The sequence below is a fragment of the Hippoglossus hippoglossus genome, chromosome 9 (genome assembly GCF_009819705.1).
Source record: "Hippoglossus hippoglossus isolate fHipHip1 chromosome 9, fHipHip1.pri, whole genome shotgun sequence".
In the NCBI taxonomy this organism is placed as follows: Eukaryota; Metazoa; Chordata; class Actinopteri; order Pleuronectiformes; family Pleuronectidae; genus Hippoglossus; species Hippoglossus hippoglossus.
In genome coordinates, this window is record NC_047159.1 from 26,469,748 (window position 1) to 26,487,928 (window position 18,181).

At 39.7% G+C, this 18,181-nt stretch overlaps 1 protein-coding gene and 1 long non-coding RNA gene across 2 annotated transcripts in view; one reads left to right on the plus strand and one right to left on the minus strand.

The window, feature by feature from the left end:
• Positions 1–246: 246 nt before the first annotated feature.
• Positions 247–18,181, plus strand: part of LOC117767920 — a 34,506-nt gene continuing 16,571 nt past the window's right edge. Inside the window, exons 1-2 of the long non-coding RNA XR_004614956.1 lie at positions 247–435; positions 16,399–16,402. This is a non-coding gene — a long non-coding RNA (uncharacterized LOC117767920). The remainder of the gene's footprint in view (positions 436–16,398; positions 16,403–18,181) is intronic.
• Positions 586–14,360, minus strand: LOC117767803. Its single transcript, XM_034595676.1, has 3 exons — positions 14,316–14,360; positions 2,367–10,262; positions 586–1,277 (listed from the first exon to the last, which is right to left on the minus strand). The coding sequence occupies exon 2, from the start codon at positions 10,210–10,212 to the stop codon at positions 2,374–2,376; it is 7,839 nt and encodes a 2,612-aa protein (XP_034451567.1). The 5' UTR covers positions 10,213–10,262; positions 14,316–14,360; the 3' UTR covers positions 586–1,277; positions 2,367–2,373.

Sequence of the window (18,181 nt, forward strand, 5' to 3'; positions counted from 1 at the left end):
TTTTAGTTTCTTTATTTGTTTCTATCTGATTTGCTCTCTTTCATTGCAAAGCACTCTGTGACTATTGTCTGTGGAAGGTGCTTTATATAATGGACATTGGTAGTTTGCAATGCAAACATTATGGGTTTGTAGTACAGTAATTTTTCATGGTATGTATAATGCACATGACTATATTTGGAATTCTATAAAACAGGTCATTTTATTTCAGGTTGCCTTAAGCAGCTGTACAGATGGAACCTTTGCTGAAATAAACACCAATACTTATGTTGTTGATATTCTGATTTATTTTGAGATTTTCACACAGCACTGACAAGCCAAAGAATATACGACTGAACACTCTATAAAGGAATCGACAGTGCAGATTAAGGGTTGGGATTAGAATGTCAGGTATGCAGTACCCTATAAATCTCAAATATACTTGCACAGGAAGTGCAAGTATATCGAAGTGTGATAGATGTCAGACAGTGTATATATACCATATATCTGAACATACATACTTACAGTTCAACAACCAAACACCTCACCCACACCCACACCACACCTTCACCCAAACCCCAAAATTAACACATACAAATAAAATGAAAGAAAATAAAGAGAAAATTCCTTTTTAGTTGAGGATCACATTGGAATAGATGAATGCTCTTCAGTTTAACAACAGCTTGTATTAACGCACATCAATCATGTGGATACTACAGAAAGCCACAGAGCATCTCTTGTGTTTCACTTATATGGTTTAAGTCTGTTAAATCATTTTAAAGTTAATACAATCAAAGTTAAAAGGCTAAAAAATCCCATTTTAAATGTGACATAAGCAACAATAAACACAACTTAGCCTGAAATACACTTATCCCATCGCAGAACAGCATTTAGGATTTCTCTGATTACACATCTAGATTTCTTGATGGCATGTATGATTGTTGTAGCGATCTGAATAACCAATGGCAGACAAAATATTTTACCATGGAATTCACTTTTTCAGACTTACTTTAAAACAGGCTATCTAAAACACATGTGAAATACATAGGATAAGATATGCTTGCTGTAATCTTTGGGTTATATAGCAAGTTGCAACTCTTACATTTTCATGTGAATACTAAATTCCAATGTATGATAAGATATAGCTTTATATCCCAAACAATATAAATTTACCAAACCCCCAAAAAACATAATTAAAATGAATACCGAGAGGTGTCTACACGAACGTCATGACAGGTATGTAGACCTCTGTAGTTTTCCTGACTTCTTTGCCAGCCATATTGTCAGGTGTCAATATCCCACTGTCAAAAGAACACAAGTACATTTTTCACTTAGATCAACTGCTAACCATAATAACGTAGACCATTCACTGTAAGTCATCTCTTGTGTGTACGTTTTAGTGAATACACAAAAACAAAAAGTAAAACTTGCACATTTATGCCACTTTGTGCCAGAGTGGGATCTTTGTCAGGTTTTTTCCACATTTTAGTAAATACCAAAAAAATATAGGAACATTTTGCTGCCCAAGATTATCCATAATTTTTCTCTTGGGAAATAAATCATCTTATTTTTTTCTCCTGAACTTCCCGTTGTAGGAGAAATGAGGAGCAAGAGACAAGCTCTATTTGAGATGAATCATCCTGACCAGGAATTCTTACACTGTGTTCATTGGCTTCTTTGATTTGAATTTGATCACTGAAACAAATTCCAGAAGTTGTGTAGGCTCATGTGTAAGCCAGTCACATTGAGTTTTGGTTCTCACTGACACAAATAAAGATTAATGGGAAGAGACAGAAGTCGGATCATTAAAGATATGGAATAAGGATCAGGTTGAGACAAGAGGAAGACTATTTCTCAGGAGCTACATACATACAAGTATGAGGAAATAGTCTAAATCTCATATTGATCTTAAATTGGGCTCGGAGCAAAGGATAGACAAAGAAGAGATCATATTTGAAAATGTTCTATCCTCTTGGAATAAGTATTCTAAAAACATGGCCTTTTTTCATCCTTGAATTAAACTACATTATCAATCTGACTACACACTGCTCCTTTGATCCACTTGGCAACTATCCTTTATGATTTGGTGCCATGCAGATAGGGTGCCAAGCATGTGTTGCTGATGCTGTTTGAAGGAAATGAAGTGAGCACATGTTCAGCTGACACTCAGATGCCTGGTTAGTCGAGAGAGGTTACATTTAAAAGTTAAGTTAAAATTTATGATCTGATCATAACTTTGATCACCGATTTGTGTCTCTTCCCACAGGTATGGCTACAGCATGGGATGCAAAGCTGCTCTGTGAACACGTGCCTCTTTTACATTTACCATCCAACCAGACTCTTTTACATTTACCATCCAATCAAACACTCTAGATTAAATGTCATATTACCTTTGCATTAGAGGAGTTTGGAGACTTGCTTCCTGTGTGGGTCAGTTTGATTCTCGAAGCCCTTGTTGTCGATCCATGCAGTTAGGGTGTCAAGATCAGCCTTTGTCATGACAGCCTTGTCTTGAAGATGGTTGAACCATTTGTTGACCAAATCTTGAGAATGTTGCTCAAAGTTTTTTTCGAAAATGGCAAGCCTGGTTTTACTCACTCGGTTGTTCTGAAAGTCTCTGTAGTTCTTGGCACTATTGAACTTGAATCTGGGTATTGCACCTAGAATGGTCAGTTTTAGGGCACTCACAACATTGTCCTGGCTGATTGTGCGAGCCAATAGTTCCCTGAATTGTTTTGTTGTTGTACTGGGAAACTCACGTTGTATTTCTGTTGGCACATAAATAGTTGGAAGTCCAAGGCCTTTGCAATTGTCCACATCAGCAGTTGACTTTGGTGCCACTTCAAGCATTGCTTTGGCTAATTTGCTATTCTGATTCAATTCTCCAGCTTGCGATATACTACTCACTGGTGGTTGGTGAGCTGCTTTGATGAACTGTCCAGTGCTTGGCTTGCTGTTTACATGTTTTACCCAGTCGTTGTACTTTTTCACTTTTCCATCCTTGATCACCTTTTTGTTTTCTTTTACTGTCTTTTTTAGTCCAGCTTCCTTTGCCATATACCAGTCCCCTCCTCTGATTTCATCCGTCCTCTCTTTGTACTTGATGAAAGGCTCCCATCGATCCGAATGTTTCACTAGAGTGTCGGCCTCCAAAGATCGGAGACGGCCTGCTTCCAAGGCAATCTCTTCTTTGGTGGCATTTGGTTTCATGCCCTGTGCCAAAGCATGAAACAGGCTGCTCTTTTCTTTGCTGGTTACTTTCACTGTCTTATTATTGATGGACACATCATAATGGCCGTCTGGGTGTTGTGAACTCTTTGGTGTGTAAATCAGTGTCACCGTTTGACTGGCAGATTTGGTGCTCGGGCTCAGCTCCTGCATTTTGGTAAGCTTGCCATGGCTGTCCTGTGTTAGGATGACAACCTTAGTGCCAGTGGTTTCTGAAAGGACTCTGATATCAAGAATAGTAGTGGCTGTCGAGGAGTCCTTGATCTTTTCAGCATGAGACTCTGAGCGTTTACCAGACTCTCTGTCCTGTTTACGTTTTGAATTCATGTCTACTGACATGTATGAGATGTATCTGTTGTTTTGTCCAGCCCTGAGTTTGTCCTCTGTTTTTTCACTCTTCAAGCCAGTTCTTACATAACCACCTATGACATTATTCACTTGGCCTACGGCCTTGGAAACAAAGTGACTGGAGAACTTTTGGTGGAACACTTCTACCAAAGCATCTGCTAATAAAGCACTGGTTTCGTTGGTTAAATCCTGCTTGAAGTCTTTCAGGATCTTCATTTCTGAAGGAGACAGATCATTTTGTTTCACTTTCTCTGTCAATTTGTTTTTCTCTTTAAATGTATTCAGCTCTTTGTGAAGGTTGGAGAAAAACTGGCTTGAAAGCCTGAGCACTGCACTGGTGGCTTCTGCTGCGAGTGAGGCCATGTGAATGCCTTGAATGACTTTCAGAACTGCAAGTGTTTTGCCTTTGGCCTCTGATGCTGCACTGTCAATCACCTTGGTGATGGATGAGTTCAGCTTGTTCTGCCATTCGAGGTCAGCGTAGAATGGCTCTAAGGCTGTTTTGCTTATCTGCTTGAAAATACCCAGAAGTTTGCTCTTTCTGTTCTTATCTTGCAGGAGATCAGACATTTGTTTTTTATCCTCAAGGTGAGAGAGCAAAATGGAGTCTACCAATCCAGCCAAAGGATCCTTTTCCATGTTGGTTTTTACATCATTTGCAATATCCTTTGTCATCTCATTCTTAATGCCTTTCAGTATTTCTTGCAATACAGCATCTTCTGCCTTCCCAAATGCATAGCTAATGATTTCTTCTGCCATTTTCTTTGCTGTTTGTTTCACTGCATTCTTCATGTTTGTCTTTGTAACAACGCTAAGGCCTTCTTTAACCTGTTTGGAGAAAAACTTTGGTAATGACTTAAGTTTTTTTCCTATTCCCTTGACCAACATTTTAGCAGCTTTGAAGCCCTTTGTAATCAGCTTTCCAACCCCAAACCCAATGAGAGAAATACCAATAGATATTGCTTTTTCTATAGCCCATGATTGCCAACTGAATTCTCCTGTAATCATGGACTCAATGCCAGTGATGCAGTCTGATATTCCCTCAACGATCAGCCCCATGCCGACTTGAGCTAATGCTCCAAACGTAAAGGCAGTGAGCAGTGCCCCTCCAATAATCTGCAGAATTCCGAGACAGAACACCAGCAGAGCTTCCCATGGGAACCGAGGCTGCTCTTCCACGGAAAACACATATTCCAGACCTTTACTGTACAGATTGTAGGCCTCTATTTGGAGATCTTCATCTGTGCTTGACACCAGGGAGAACATGGGTAATTTCTTGGTTGTTGCATCCCTTCCTTTGTCTTTTATTTCCTTCAGCTTCTCGATAGCCTCACAAATGTTTTTATCAAAGTAGCTGAACAAGTTGCACTTGGTTGTTAACTGTTTTTCAAGGCTGGTTGGTTGTCCACTGTTTTTTAATTCAGCAGAAGATATTTTTACAAACTGCAGGCAGACCAAGCATTCCTCACTGAGGTACTTCAGAGACTCCTGTGCTTTCTTGAGATCATTGCTGGCCGTAGTCAGGTAATCTCCCTTCTGCTGTTTTATAGAGCAGTATGCATGATTGTAAAAAGCTATGGCAGCCCAACTTTCATCTTGTCCCATTGCTTTTTCAAATAGCTTCATGCTGACATCCCATTTTTTTTCGCCCAGTGCGAGATTCCCAAACTTGATGTAGTGGTAAATGCTGGAGCATGGTGAAGTCTGACTTTGAGACTGACTTTGTGCAAGGGACAAATCAGCTTTCAAGCTATTTTCCAATTCATTTCTTTTTAAGTTGTCAATTTCCTCTGATTTAGTTTGCAACCAAATCCCCCAGAACTCATTCATGACGGCAACAACAACTCTTTCCTCATCTCCATCGGTGTTCCTGTAAATTCCGTGGAGGGTCTTGCAGTACTCTGCGAAAAGGTCCTCCCGCAGTTTCATCTCAGTTACATCAGCCATCATGTCATTTGTCCTTTCTGCTGCAAGTCTATTCCTTGTTTCCTTTGCCTCCTCCAGAGAAGACACTGTCTTGAGGGACTCCTGTAGATGATCAGTGGTCATGATTATCTGTGCAGATCCAGGTTTACCCTTGCGTGCAGTTCGGCCAAATGCCTGGAGTTCCACTCTTGTGTTCTCAGAAAGGAAGGAGAGGACCACAAATAATCCCCCATTTTTGTTCACCTTTTTAGACACTTTGATGTCGGTGCCACGTCCAGCCAGGTTTGTGGCAACAATGACATCCCCAGGATCCAGTTTCTTATCTATTTTGCTCAAACTGTCTTTGTCACTCCGGCTGTAGAGAATGATTTGACCTGGGATGACACTTTTGAGCGTTTCATAGAGCTCTTTGGCTTTGGTAATAGTTTCACAGATCACCAAGGCTGCTCTCCCCTCTCTGTATGAATTTGGGCAAATTTGTTCCATAACCACATGGGTAATTTTAGATTTCCACTCTTCAGCTGAAGTCTCCAGATTGCCCTTGACCTCAAATAATTTCCTCCGGTTGAAAGTTGGCATTTTACAGGCTGAGAGATTGGGATATAGATCCTGCAAAAACAGCATGTCAGTTTCACTCCCCAGTGTCCCCGTGGTCCCATATATTTTCCCATTGTATTTTTCAAAAAAGGAAAGGTTAGAGATAAAGTTTGTCACTGTTGAAATCGTGCTCATTTTGATTTGGTGTTTGATCTCAACAAACTGCTGCAGGCCGTCACCCCATTTCTTATTTAGTTCCACAATACCTGTGGATCTGTAGTCAACGGGACAGACACAGTCATTTTCCACAACATACTCTCGTCCTTGCCTCAGTCTCTTTGCCAGAAAGGCATTCTGAACCCAAACTGGCAATTTACTCTCTATCAGATTTTTCAAGAATCCAGGGATGCTGATTTTCCCTGTATTGTTTGTGCATGGAGTGTACTGAATCTTACCTAAGATGAATTCTGTGATGGGATTGGCGAGAACTTCCTCTGAATCATAGAGAGCAGAACACAAGCCATCATCCAAAACAAGAAATGTAAGTTCTGGAATGTCGGGGTTGTTGTACGGTGTGGCCTTTCTAAGAGAGAGCAATCCATTATCATCTAACGTGTACACAGTGAAACCATAGGGGACATACTGCTCAATCTTTTGGAAAAAATCGATCACGTCATCCTGACTCACAGTTTTCAGTTTCCTGAGAAGTTCATCTTTTTCGCTATTGTAGATTTCCTCTGTAAATCCCTTATGCACAATCCCTGACTCTTCAGCAATATGTAAAACGTCCATGGGGTCATTTATTCCATCCATGTCAATTGAGTCAAATATGCTCTTGTAGAATGAAGAAGGGGGACCCTGTACGAATGTGATGTGTCCTGTGGACAAGAAGCCATACTGGCTGGCATGGCCCCAGATCATGGCCAGGATAACATTCAGGTGCTGCATGGAGACCATGGGGCTGGAGAGATATGTCAGCTGCACTCCCTGATCCAACAGCAGTGAGTCCACTTCATCGATGATGATACACTGATAGCTGCGATCTGTTCTCACATCCTTCATCTCAAATATCTGGCGAAGGTGATCTGCAGCAAAGGTTTCAATTGTTCCATAGACCACGTCCTTCTGGTAGCATTTTTTTCTATCTTCATCTTTAGTCTTGTTTGTGTTTGTGTCAGCCGTGATGTCAAAGTACTTGTAGAAGTTTGTCCATTCTTCTGCATCTCTTTGACATAACACAGATGAGCTGGACACCACATCAACCTTTTCTCCCCGGAATACACGCAGCGCTGCAAACATTGCTATGACGGATGACTTCCCCTCTCCAGTTCCCATCTCCAGAAGCTTTCCAGTGTCAGACAAGGCCAAGAAGCACCAGCTTGTCATCTGAGTGGCTCTGGGCCACCACTTTTCTTCAGCATTGCACACATGTACAGCATTGCATAAGACTGCCAGGATCTCCTGCAAGTCTTCTGTGTTTGTGCTATGACTCAGCTTCATTAGTGTCACATTAGTGTGTTTTTTGATTTCACCAGATTTAATCATGTTTTGAACCCCTTTTACTATAGAATAAGATTTCTCCAGGGTTTTTTCGTCAATGTTTTTCATCTGCCGTATTTCATCAAAAAGACACTCAAGGCTTTTTATTTCCTCATCTTCAAAGCCTCTTTCCAAATGCTGCATCACTTTCTTAGTATCAAGCATGCTCAAGAGCTCAAGGAGAGACTGATTCTTCTCATCTGTCCACCTAGAAGACACTTGATATGTTTCTATCAGATGTAAAATCTTCATGATAGAAATACAGTCTTTATCGTGATGGTGGTCAGTTAATGTTACAAGGAGGGCTAAAACTTCCTCTGGTGACCATCTTTTTTGTGCTGTAAGATTTGACACCATCTGGAATTGCCCTGCATGGGAAAAAAGAATCTCCAAACACAAGTTGCCAACCAGGGATGCCCCTTGTTTCTCACATTCCGTTTCTCCACTAAACTCTTGGAGGAGTTTCTCAAGAATGGACAGGATGTAGACCTTATTGGAAGGCAAATCTTTTCCAGTGCATTTTTGTGAAATGGCTATGACTTTACTGTCTTCATCTGTGCGTTTGTTAAGGTTAGAATGGAGGACCTGAAAAAGAGCCTTGATAAATCTGTCTCTCAGTTCCATCTCCTCACTGTAAAACATACCCATAAGGCTTTGCAGAGTCTCTGAAGCAAACACTAAAGCATCATTTTCCTTGAGCACTGAGAGTTCCAGATTATAGGAAGCACTGAGGCATCTCTCTTCAATGAGAAATCCTCGACTAAGGAGAGGGCTCCCCCCTTCCATTCCCTTCAAGCCACATTGAAGGTAATCAGACACAAAGTCATCCATTGTACCATACACAATGTCGGCTTCATAGACATCCATCAATGATGTGTTATCTTTCCTCAAGTTTGTGTTGAGTGAAATCCCCAGGTGCTTGTAGAAGTCAGACCACTCTTTAGTTTGATTGAGTGAGTGAATGTTAGAGCTCAACACAATGTCCACTTTCTTTCCCATCAGGACTTTTGTGGCTGCAAACATGGCTGTGACACATGGGCCCAACTCCACACCAACCAATCCTAGTGTTGTGGTCTTCTCAGTCAGCACCAGCACACACCACCTCAGCATCTGCAGCACTGTTGGCCACCAGCCTTTGGTGTCAGACACTGCTTTGCACAGCTGAGAGAGTGAGTTTTGGATTTCATTTGCAGTCAGGTTTCCACTTTTAAAGGAATCTCTCATAAAAGGTTCACCTTTTGGGGCATTTTCTGAATATTTTAGGACATCATTGGTAATGTTTTTCATCATGGTGACAACAGAATCATCTAAGTTATTGAGTGTTTTTAATTCTGCTAGAGCTGAATCTAGACTGCTCTCATCTTGTTTTCTGAGAGTCTTACAGAAGTCAAGTAGGAATCTCTCAGGGCCAAGGACGTCCAGAGCTTGGGTGAGGGAGTGTCCGGAGTCATCTGTCCACTCTGGTGATAGGTCATACACTTGTACTAATGTGAGCACTTCAGTGATGGGAGCATCCTCTTTATATTTCTCTGACAGCACTTTGAGCAGAGTCACTGCCTCAGTTGGTGTCCATTTGTTTGTTTGCACAATTCTGAGGAGTATTTCATTGAATCCTACATGTCTCTCCTTGCCATTTAGATGTGTGAGTGTGGATAGGAGAAGCTCCAAGCACTGGATCTCCATCTTCAAAATGAACGTGGATGCTCTTCCAACTGCACTCTGTAGTGATGTTGTGAGTGTGCCCAAGAATTCTATAAGAAAGAGATCTTCAGCTGTGAGGTCCTGCTCAGCCCATTGTTTAGCTATGAAAGCTGCATCACAGCTGCCAGGGTCAGTGAAGAAGTGCATCAGGTTCAGGTACAGGGCTTGAGTCAGCAGGAAACTCTCAGAGACATTGCATGCTGATTGGCTGATGTGGCTCACCAGGGACTGCACATGATTGGAGATGCCCTTCAGGGAAACTCCCTCAGATATCTCCAGGGACAGGGCACACAGCTCTGTGATTAACACCTGGGCATGCTGCAGAGTGCTCAGAGATGGAGGAGCACTGATCCATTCATCAAACAGGAGTTTGTCCAGGGCTGACAGGATGCTGCCCAGCTGGTCAGCACTCAGCTGAACCAGACTGAGGTCTGACACCGGGATGCTGCATTTTGATGAAAGAGTTTCCAGAAGATCATCATAATCAGATTTGTACTTTGCATCAAACTCATCCAGATGGCTTATTAGAACGTGTCGCTTGGACACAAGTTCCTCTTTTATGGTGCTCTCTTCATGCTCTTCCGCTTGCCTTTGTGATTCCTCAAGCCTTTGATTCAGTTCTTCTTGTCTCCTCTTTTCAGCCTTTTGAGCCTCTCTCTTTCTCTCATCTTCTTTTCTCTGCTCCTCTCTCTTTCTCTCTTCTTCTCTCCTCCTCTCCTCCTCTCTTTGCCTTTGTTCCTCATCTCTGATTGGCTTATAAAAACAATGTTGGCAATGGTATCGATTATCGTAACCGACTGGTTTGTAGTATTCGCCTCCATTGAAGACATAAACATATTGGCCATGGAGAGTAGTTTTGTACAAATTGTCAAAAGAATGGCACGGAGGCAAGACTTTATCACATACACAGCATCTCAGGCTGTTGCCCATGTTACTCTCTGATGGTACGTTCCCCATTTTTCATTAATTTCTCAGTAGCTAAGCAATGAAGTGTGACCAGATAAGTCCTGAAAGATAAAAGAAATACACAAACACATACAATTTAATGACTACCAACAACTATTTATATAAAATTTAACTTAATGACATTATTATCTACCTTCTTATTCTACAAACGTCTGCCTGTCTGTCTGAATGTGGAATGTATATCTCACAAACCATTCATCTTATCAACTTCACACTTGGTATGTGTGTTGTCATTGCCCTAGGGAAGGGCAGTGTCGAATTTATGCATACACATTATGTTCAATTTCAATAAAAATGTAATAAACAGGTGACCAGTGCACTGTAGCAGTCAGTGGGGACGGGGCAGTGGGCCTGAGTCTGAGGACCGAGTTGAACGTGTCCTCTTTTACGTCCTCAGATCAAATTCAACAGCAGTTGGCAAATGGGTTAAATTGTGGGTCTAAATTGCTACCAGATTATTTGATAATTTTTTTTCATCATTCACAAACCATTTCACCATTTCAGACCATTCAGTTTCATTTTTTGAAAAACATTGACTATCAAATCTTCCTTGCAGATAAACCAGGTAGGATGAACACACAGTTTTTTAAAACTTCACTCTGTCCCATAGACTGCTTATAAAAAGCTATGCACAAGCCATCCAGCACACAAACATTAAAAAGTAACAGGATCATGTTTGAGGAGGACTCACTAATGACGAGGAACAGACCAAGTACACAGCCCATTCCAAACAGGATTAAAACAGGTACTGTGTTAATAATGGTGAAACGTGCAGCATCGAGCACTCTTACAAAGAGCGACTTCCCTTTATCATTAATTTTCTAATCATTTCTAATCCAGCCAAGAGATTGGAAAACTTTTCCCAGCCTTTTAGTGTTATTGCTAACGGACACGCCCCCTTCAAATGTCTTATTTAAAACAGATACAGTCTGCCAACAGAGACAAAGCCATGTCCAAGGCTAGATCCAGTGCCACCCCTGAGGACTGGTTAGCGTTCATACAACAAAGAAACATCTGCACTACTATGATCAGAAAAGCTTTATAAACTGAGTGTCAAGCTCAGATTGTCCTCTTCACCGTCCCTACCGATTGCACCAGTAGATGGTAGCAGTGACTCAATGTTCACTATAAGCCTCTTTTCCACTCCTCTCACTTTGAATTCATGTCAGCTGCTGTTGTAGTACTTAGGTTTTTTAACATTTTTTTTACCTTTTATGTCAGGATATCCTGAGAATCCTACTGACATGACCAGCATGGTTAGTAGGCTACATTTATTAATGAAAAGACATCAATATGGAAGTTATAGGGCTGACAAAATATTTGCTTGCATTGATTTTATGGACTCAAAAATATCAAAGTCGTTATGGACTTAAAAGTGAATACAGATTTAGGACAACAACCGCCCTCAGCTATTATTGTGCTATCATTGAGACTAGCGCTGTAATTAAAATATGTACATGGAATATTAGGGGCATACATAATAAAGAGTTGGTTTTTTTGGGGGGGGGGGTAACACTTCCCAAGCCCAATGATGAGCTAATAACAGAGTTTAACATAACAATGGAGGAAATAACTAATGTTGAAGAAATCAGTGTCTTAGGTTGGAGGAGTTCCTCATCTCCCCGCCTCGCTGTGTAATTTTCTTAAAGCCTGTTTTCCAGATCCAGCTTTTTCTGCTGTTACCTGAAACTGTTTTTGTTGCCCTGGAGTTTTCAAAAGGAGTCAAAAAGCTACATTTAATGGCAGCTGCAGTCACAGATGTGGTTGATAATAGTTGCAAAAGTGACAATAGCTCCACCCATGAGATTCACACAAAAGACTTGACATGTTGTGCAGTGTTATTGTTCATTTTGTTGGTAATATTTACTTTATTTTTGAAACTCAAATAAGAGATGCTTTAAAAGGAAAGACCTTTTACCCAATAATCACCCGAGTAACGCCTCATCTGTGCAGGATTAAAACCTGTACACTGCTGTCCTCTAGCGGCTGCTCTACCAAACTGCACCAAACATCACAGTGCATCAGGACCAGCAGTCAAACATTCACCACAACGGACAGGTAATAAAAGTATCATGGTCAAGAAAACAAATACAGATATAGAAGTAACATGAGGATAAAATGTACCGTAAAAGTTTACTGTTACACAGTCAAACTTCCTGAGGACATTGACTAAGGGAGACCTGCTGGGTCAGAATCATCTCGACCAACACGACACTAACAATGTTTCTATTTGTGGCTTCATCTGCTGCTGTTTTAAATATTGTAGGTACGTTTTTTTTTTTGTGATGATTTCATATCTATTGTATATTTAGTGTTAAGTTTTTTACGCCTGCAGCAATTGATTAATGCTGGTTGTGTTTCGTGTATTCATATGAACTGTGTGTTAATGCCTGCAAACCCATTCTCCCTCAGTGTAATATCAAAACTGAAGAGAGTTGTATTTATTCTTCACACTTGATACTGATACTGCAGTTAAAATATGGACCCAGCCAAGAGTCACGCCTTCTGTTATGTTTTGTTATTTTAACTGACATCTTTTATTCAGTAAAATCCTTTATTTAGTAAAATATTACTACTTTAAAAATCGTACTCAGACTATGATTAAATACGCAAATATCCTACAAGTAGGATAGCAGTAAAAATATTTATTTACAGTTACATTATGACAGTCAAGATATTTGATATAGTTATCATATGATAGTAAAATACTTGATGTAGTTTAAGAACCACTGTATTAGTGTTTAATGTGCTTATCAAGTATCAAGCAAAATCATTGTATGCAGTTAACCAATCAAAGTCAATGTATTTGATGTAGCTGCAGTATGACAGTAAAAGTACTTTAGCACTTTAAGTATGATGAGATAAGTAAGCTCCTTTATGTAGTTAAAAAAGAACAGTAAAAGTATTTCATGTGGTTAGAATATCACAGTAAAATAATTTAATGAAGTATGACAATAAAAGTATTTTGTAAAGTTAAAATATTAAATTTTTTAAATGACAATAAAAGTTTATTTAATGTATGGCAATAATAATATTTAATCTACTTAAATGATCAAAGTGAATGTATTTAATGTAGTTAAAATATGACAGTAATGGTAGAAGATTTTCTTAGAATATTAGAGTAAAGGTATTTAATGTTGCTAAAATAGACAGTATAAGTACTTTAATGGAGTGAAAATATTACGATAAAGTATTTAATGTAGTTTGATGAACACAATAACAGTGTTTAATGTAACTAGATATCACAGTTAAGGTCCTAAACATAGGTAAAATATTAAAGTAAATGTAATTTATGTGGTTAAAATATCACAGTAAAAGTATTTCATGTATTTAGAGTAAGACAATAGCAATATCTAATGTAGTTACAATATAACATTAGGAGTATTTATCACAGTAAATGTGTGGCTTTAACAATAGTTAAAGGTAGGGCTCGAAATTTGTTCTGAAAAACGTTCCATTTTATTTGTTGAAATCCTCTTCACATCCCGACAGTCATCAATAAAATAAAATAAGATTTTAGACAGAAGCTAGTGTCTGTGGCTCTCACAGGACCAATCATTTGGACCAAATGAAATGATTGGTGGGCGTGTCTGTCTGTCACTAACCAACCAGCCTACCCGTGCTCTCACTGCACATGACCAGAGTCTTCACAAGCCAGACAGACATACAAAGCTGAAGCAGAGTTTATAGTCCGAAATTTGCGTGTGAGTCAAAGAATCGTTGGATTTTGGCTGACATGATCTGATACACTTGGATAGACAGTTATTGAAATGAGCACAGCGCTGCTGATATTTGTACCGTTAACCACTACTTGTTGAGACCTGTCCTGTAAGGGGCTTTTATCCAAAGCATATAATTGTTAACATCTTGACTCTGTCTAAACATATGCTGCACATAATTCAACCCCATGATCCCCTGACATATGACATGACATCTATCTTGGACATCTAAGTCTTGGCTAGTGTCCAAATACATTAATCACAATAATCACAATCACACAAAACAATTCATATGTAAACAAAACAGTTTGTAATAAGTTCAATGGGAAGCATGCAGCTCAAAATACATTTTCCAGAATAAAATCATGTACTTACTGTCAATGTAGTTTGCAGCCAACACTGAAGCTCATGAACTCCTTTCTGAGTGAAACAGAAGCACACAGAACAGACACAGCTGTATCAGACAAATGCTCCAGACAATAATACCACACAAACAATGAGATACAGTGAAAGGAAAAAAATGATCATCTGTAAGCTTCATACCTCCTCCAGAGACAAGTGTGAGTCTCAGACCCACCTGTTCAAATGTACCTGAGTTATATACTGTTGACCACACCTTAATGGGGTGGATCCATGGGTCGGACTTATAGTGTAATGGAAGAATGACTGAATGTAATGACTGACTACTACCTGTCTGCCTGACTACTACCTGTCTGCCTGACTGCTACCTGACTACATTATTACATTTCATTTAGCTGACACTTTTATCCAAAGCAACTTACAATAAGTGCACTCAACCATGAGGGTACAAACCCAGAACAACAAGAATCAAGAAAGTACCATTTCTTCAAGAAAGCCAAACTACAAAGTGCTATAGGTAAGTGCCATTTAAGTGCTACTAAATTGTTAGTTTAAACTTTTATTCAAGGTATAGTCGGAAGAGATGTGTTTTTAGTTTGCGGCTGAAGATGTTTAGACTTTCTGCTGTCCTGATATCATTATGGAGCTCATTCCACCATTTAGGAGCCAGGACAGCAAACTGTCATGATTAATTCGCAGTGAGGGAGCAACAAGCCGATTGGCATATGCAGAGCGGAGTGAAGGGGCTGGGGTGCAGCGTTTGACCATGTCCTGGATGTAGACTGGACTCGATCCGTTCGCAGCACGGTACGCAAGTACTAATGTTTTGAAACGGATACGGGCAGCCACTGGTAACCAGTGAAGAGAGTGGAGGAGGGGAGTAGTGTGACTGAATTTAGGTTAAAGACCAGTCGAGCTGCTGCATTCTGGATGAGCTGCAGAGGTCGGATGGCGCTACCAGGTAGACCTGCCAGGAGGGAGTAACAATAGTCTAAGCCTGAGATGACCAGAGCCTGGACCACACCCAGGTTCCGAGGAGTCTGGGTGGGGGCTAACACAGAGTTGTCAAAGGGAATAGTCAGGTCGTGGGTGGGAGAGTCTTTCCCTGAAAACTACTACCTGACTGGCTGACTATTACCTGCCTACCTGATTATTACCTGTCTGCCTGATTTCTACCTGTCTGCCTGACTACTACCTCTCTGCCTGACTACTACCTGTCTGCCTGGATACTAGCTGTCTGCCTGACTATTACCTGTCTGCCTGATTTCTACCTGTCTGCCTGACTACTACCTCTCTGTCTGACTACTAGCTGTTTGCCTGACTACTACCTGTCTGGCTGACTATTACCTGCATGCCTGACTACTACCTGTCTGCCTGACTACTAGCTGTCTGCCTGGATACTAGCTGTCTGTCTACTCGCTGTCTGTCTGACTATTACCTGTGATACATTCTTACGTTGCAGCTCAGTTGATTTGGATTAATGGAGAAGGGAGAGGGAAGATGGAGAATCAACTGAAAACACAAGTTTAAAAAGTAAGGTCAAATATAAATACTTAAAGTATTATACAATTGCATTAATAAGCTACTGTAGGAGCACTGGGTAGAGGAGCAGTGATCCTGAGTAGAACATGGTGAGATTAAAATCAAAACAACGTCTGTTTGAAATAAGCAGCAATAAAAAATCCTAATAAATGTGTATTATACTGCCACATTATATAAGAAATCGTACTTTACTTTTTACGTTATTTATTTACTTATTTACTTACTGAATATGTAATTTATATGAGTAATGCTTTGTGGAATCATATTTCTGCATGTCAGGAGTGTTGCAGGGTGAGGATCAGTGATGTAGCTTCGATGATTTTTTCTTGTTTCTTTAATTTTTTAAAGAAACACTGAGGAGACATTTGAGATCCGATCACTCAGAACACATTTCGAGATGGTCTATGTTACATGAGGCCACATTCCTTTAGCAGTACTTCTGCTGATACGAGATCTGGCTCAAACTGTCTTTGCCAATGTTTTACTTACAAGGTCAGCATTTCTGCGATCACATTCGTGAGGTTATTTAAGTGATGCTGTCAGTATGTTCATGTAGAATTGTACACATTCCATGTTGTGTTTCATGCTCATGTTAGAGTTAGTTATCTTTCAAAAACAAAAACAACAATGCTGGAGATGATCACTTGCCACACCTCCAGTGGTTTTATTTCTTGCTTTCTGCCTCTGCTGTTTTTGACTGTAAGTAAAGTTGTTTACAAACACATGTAATGTTAGTATAGTTTGTTTTCATGCATAAATCAGCTTAATGGTGTTGTAGCTTGTCATGCTCAAGCATACTGCTGGAGCTGAGAACATTTACTTACATGTACAGGTTATGTCAAATATATTAATAGCTGACTACTAGCTGTCTGCCTTGATACTGGCTGTCTGCCCGACTACTAGCTGTCTGCCTGGATACTAGTACTACTACTGACAAACTACATTTTGTGTTAGATTGTGAAAAAGTTGCTTTGGGACATTCTCTCTACAGAACAGGACACAAAGTTAGATGCACTAGATAGAAGATATACTTTTTTATCGTATATCTTTTATATTGTGTTTTAGCTGCATGCCAAGACATTAATCCTACCTTTTTCTAAACTTGTTTTCTAATCTTACCTGTCTTATCTAGCTTATCTTTTGTTGTAGGTTAATTTCAAGTTTTTCGATATAAATACAACAAGATGGTGAAGGCTTTTGAGTGCAAACATAAGAAACATGGTAAGATGGACATAACTTTTTGTAATAAATTGATTTTATTGTGGCATCAATTTCTCTGTGCTTTTCCATTAACTGCAAATCTGGGATCTAAATCACCCATTTATACCAGTATACATTGTAACAAAGGGGTACCCAAACCAAGCAAGGGGGATCTAACAGTGCTTTGTGAGTACACATGTGATTGGACAAGATCAGATCACTCCTTTAATTCTATTGTGCACAAATTCTCATTCATGCCTTTGTGTCCAGCTATTACTCCAACTCTCTATTTGCCTGGCTCTTCCAGAAGTCAATCAACCGTCTCCAACTTGCACAACATAGCAGGTAAGTTTCTCACAAGAAGTCGGACATATGATGATTTTTTTTACTTGTTTTTAAATCACTGAATGGCCTTGCACTCCTTCACTTAGCAGACCTTCTCACCCCTTTTACCCATGCTCTCAATTTTCTTTCTGCTAACCAGCTGTTATTCTCAGTACCCATGGCAACTCTATACAGAGGGAGGGAGGGCATTCACTGTGGAAGAACCTCCCTCTCAGTCAGACAAGCAACCTTACTGTCCTCTTTTAAAAATGCATTTTTAACAAACTTTTGTTTGCTTTATTGATATATTCTATAAATTTTTTCTTCCATTAACATGTTTAAATTTGTAATTGCACTGCATGTATTTTCTGTTTTTATGTCTGTGACGCACTTTGTAAACCTGTTATTTGAAAACTGCTATAGAAATGAAGATGATTATGATTATTATTTACATTACAGCTCCTATGACGTCTCTGTAAGTAAATGTAAGACAAGGGGATCTACCACAGCAAATATATCTAACCTACTCTATTATTACAGAGAACAGTATGAGAACATTTGTTAGAAGTTTTCTTCCCTCAAAACATGGGAGGGCAAACTAAATGTACCATGTATGTATGTGGTGTGATTAATACTTTGTGTTTTATTGAGGTATAAATTTGTATTTTATTTCACGGAACAGGTGTAAAAAGTGAAGCTTATACACCTTGAGGAGCTGAATGGTAAAAGACAATATCCAGGGAGAAAACTTAGCAATTTACAATCTAACACAAAAGAGGCACAGTGATAATGAAATAGATGATAACTGTATTATC

Bases quoted from the DNA above. Each gene is read 5' to 3' on its own strand.
- LOC117767803 (XM_034595676.1), bottom strand. From the start codon at position 10,212: ATGGGGAACGTACCATCAGAGAGTAACATGGGCAACAGCCTGAGATGC.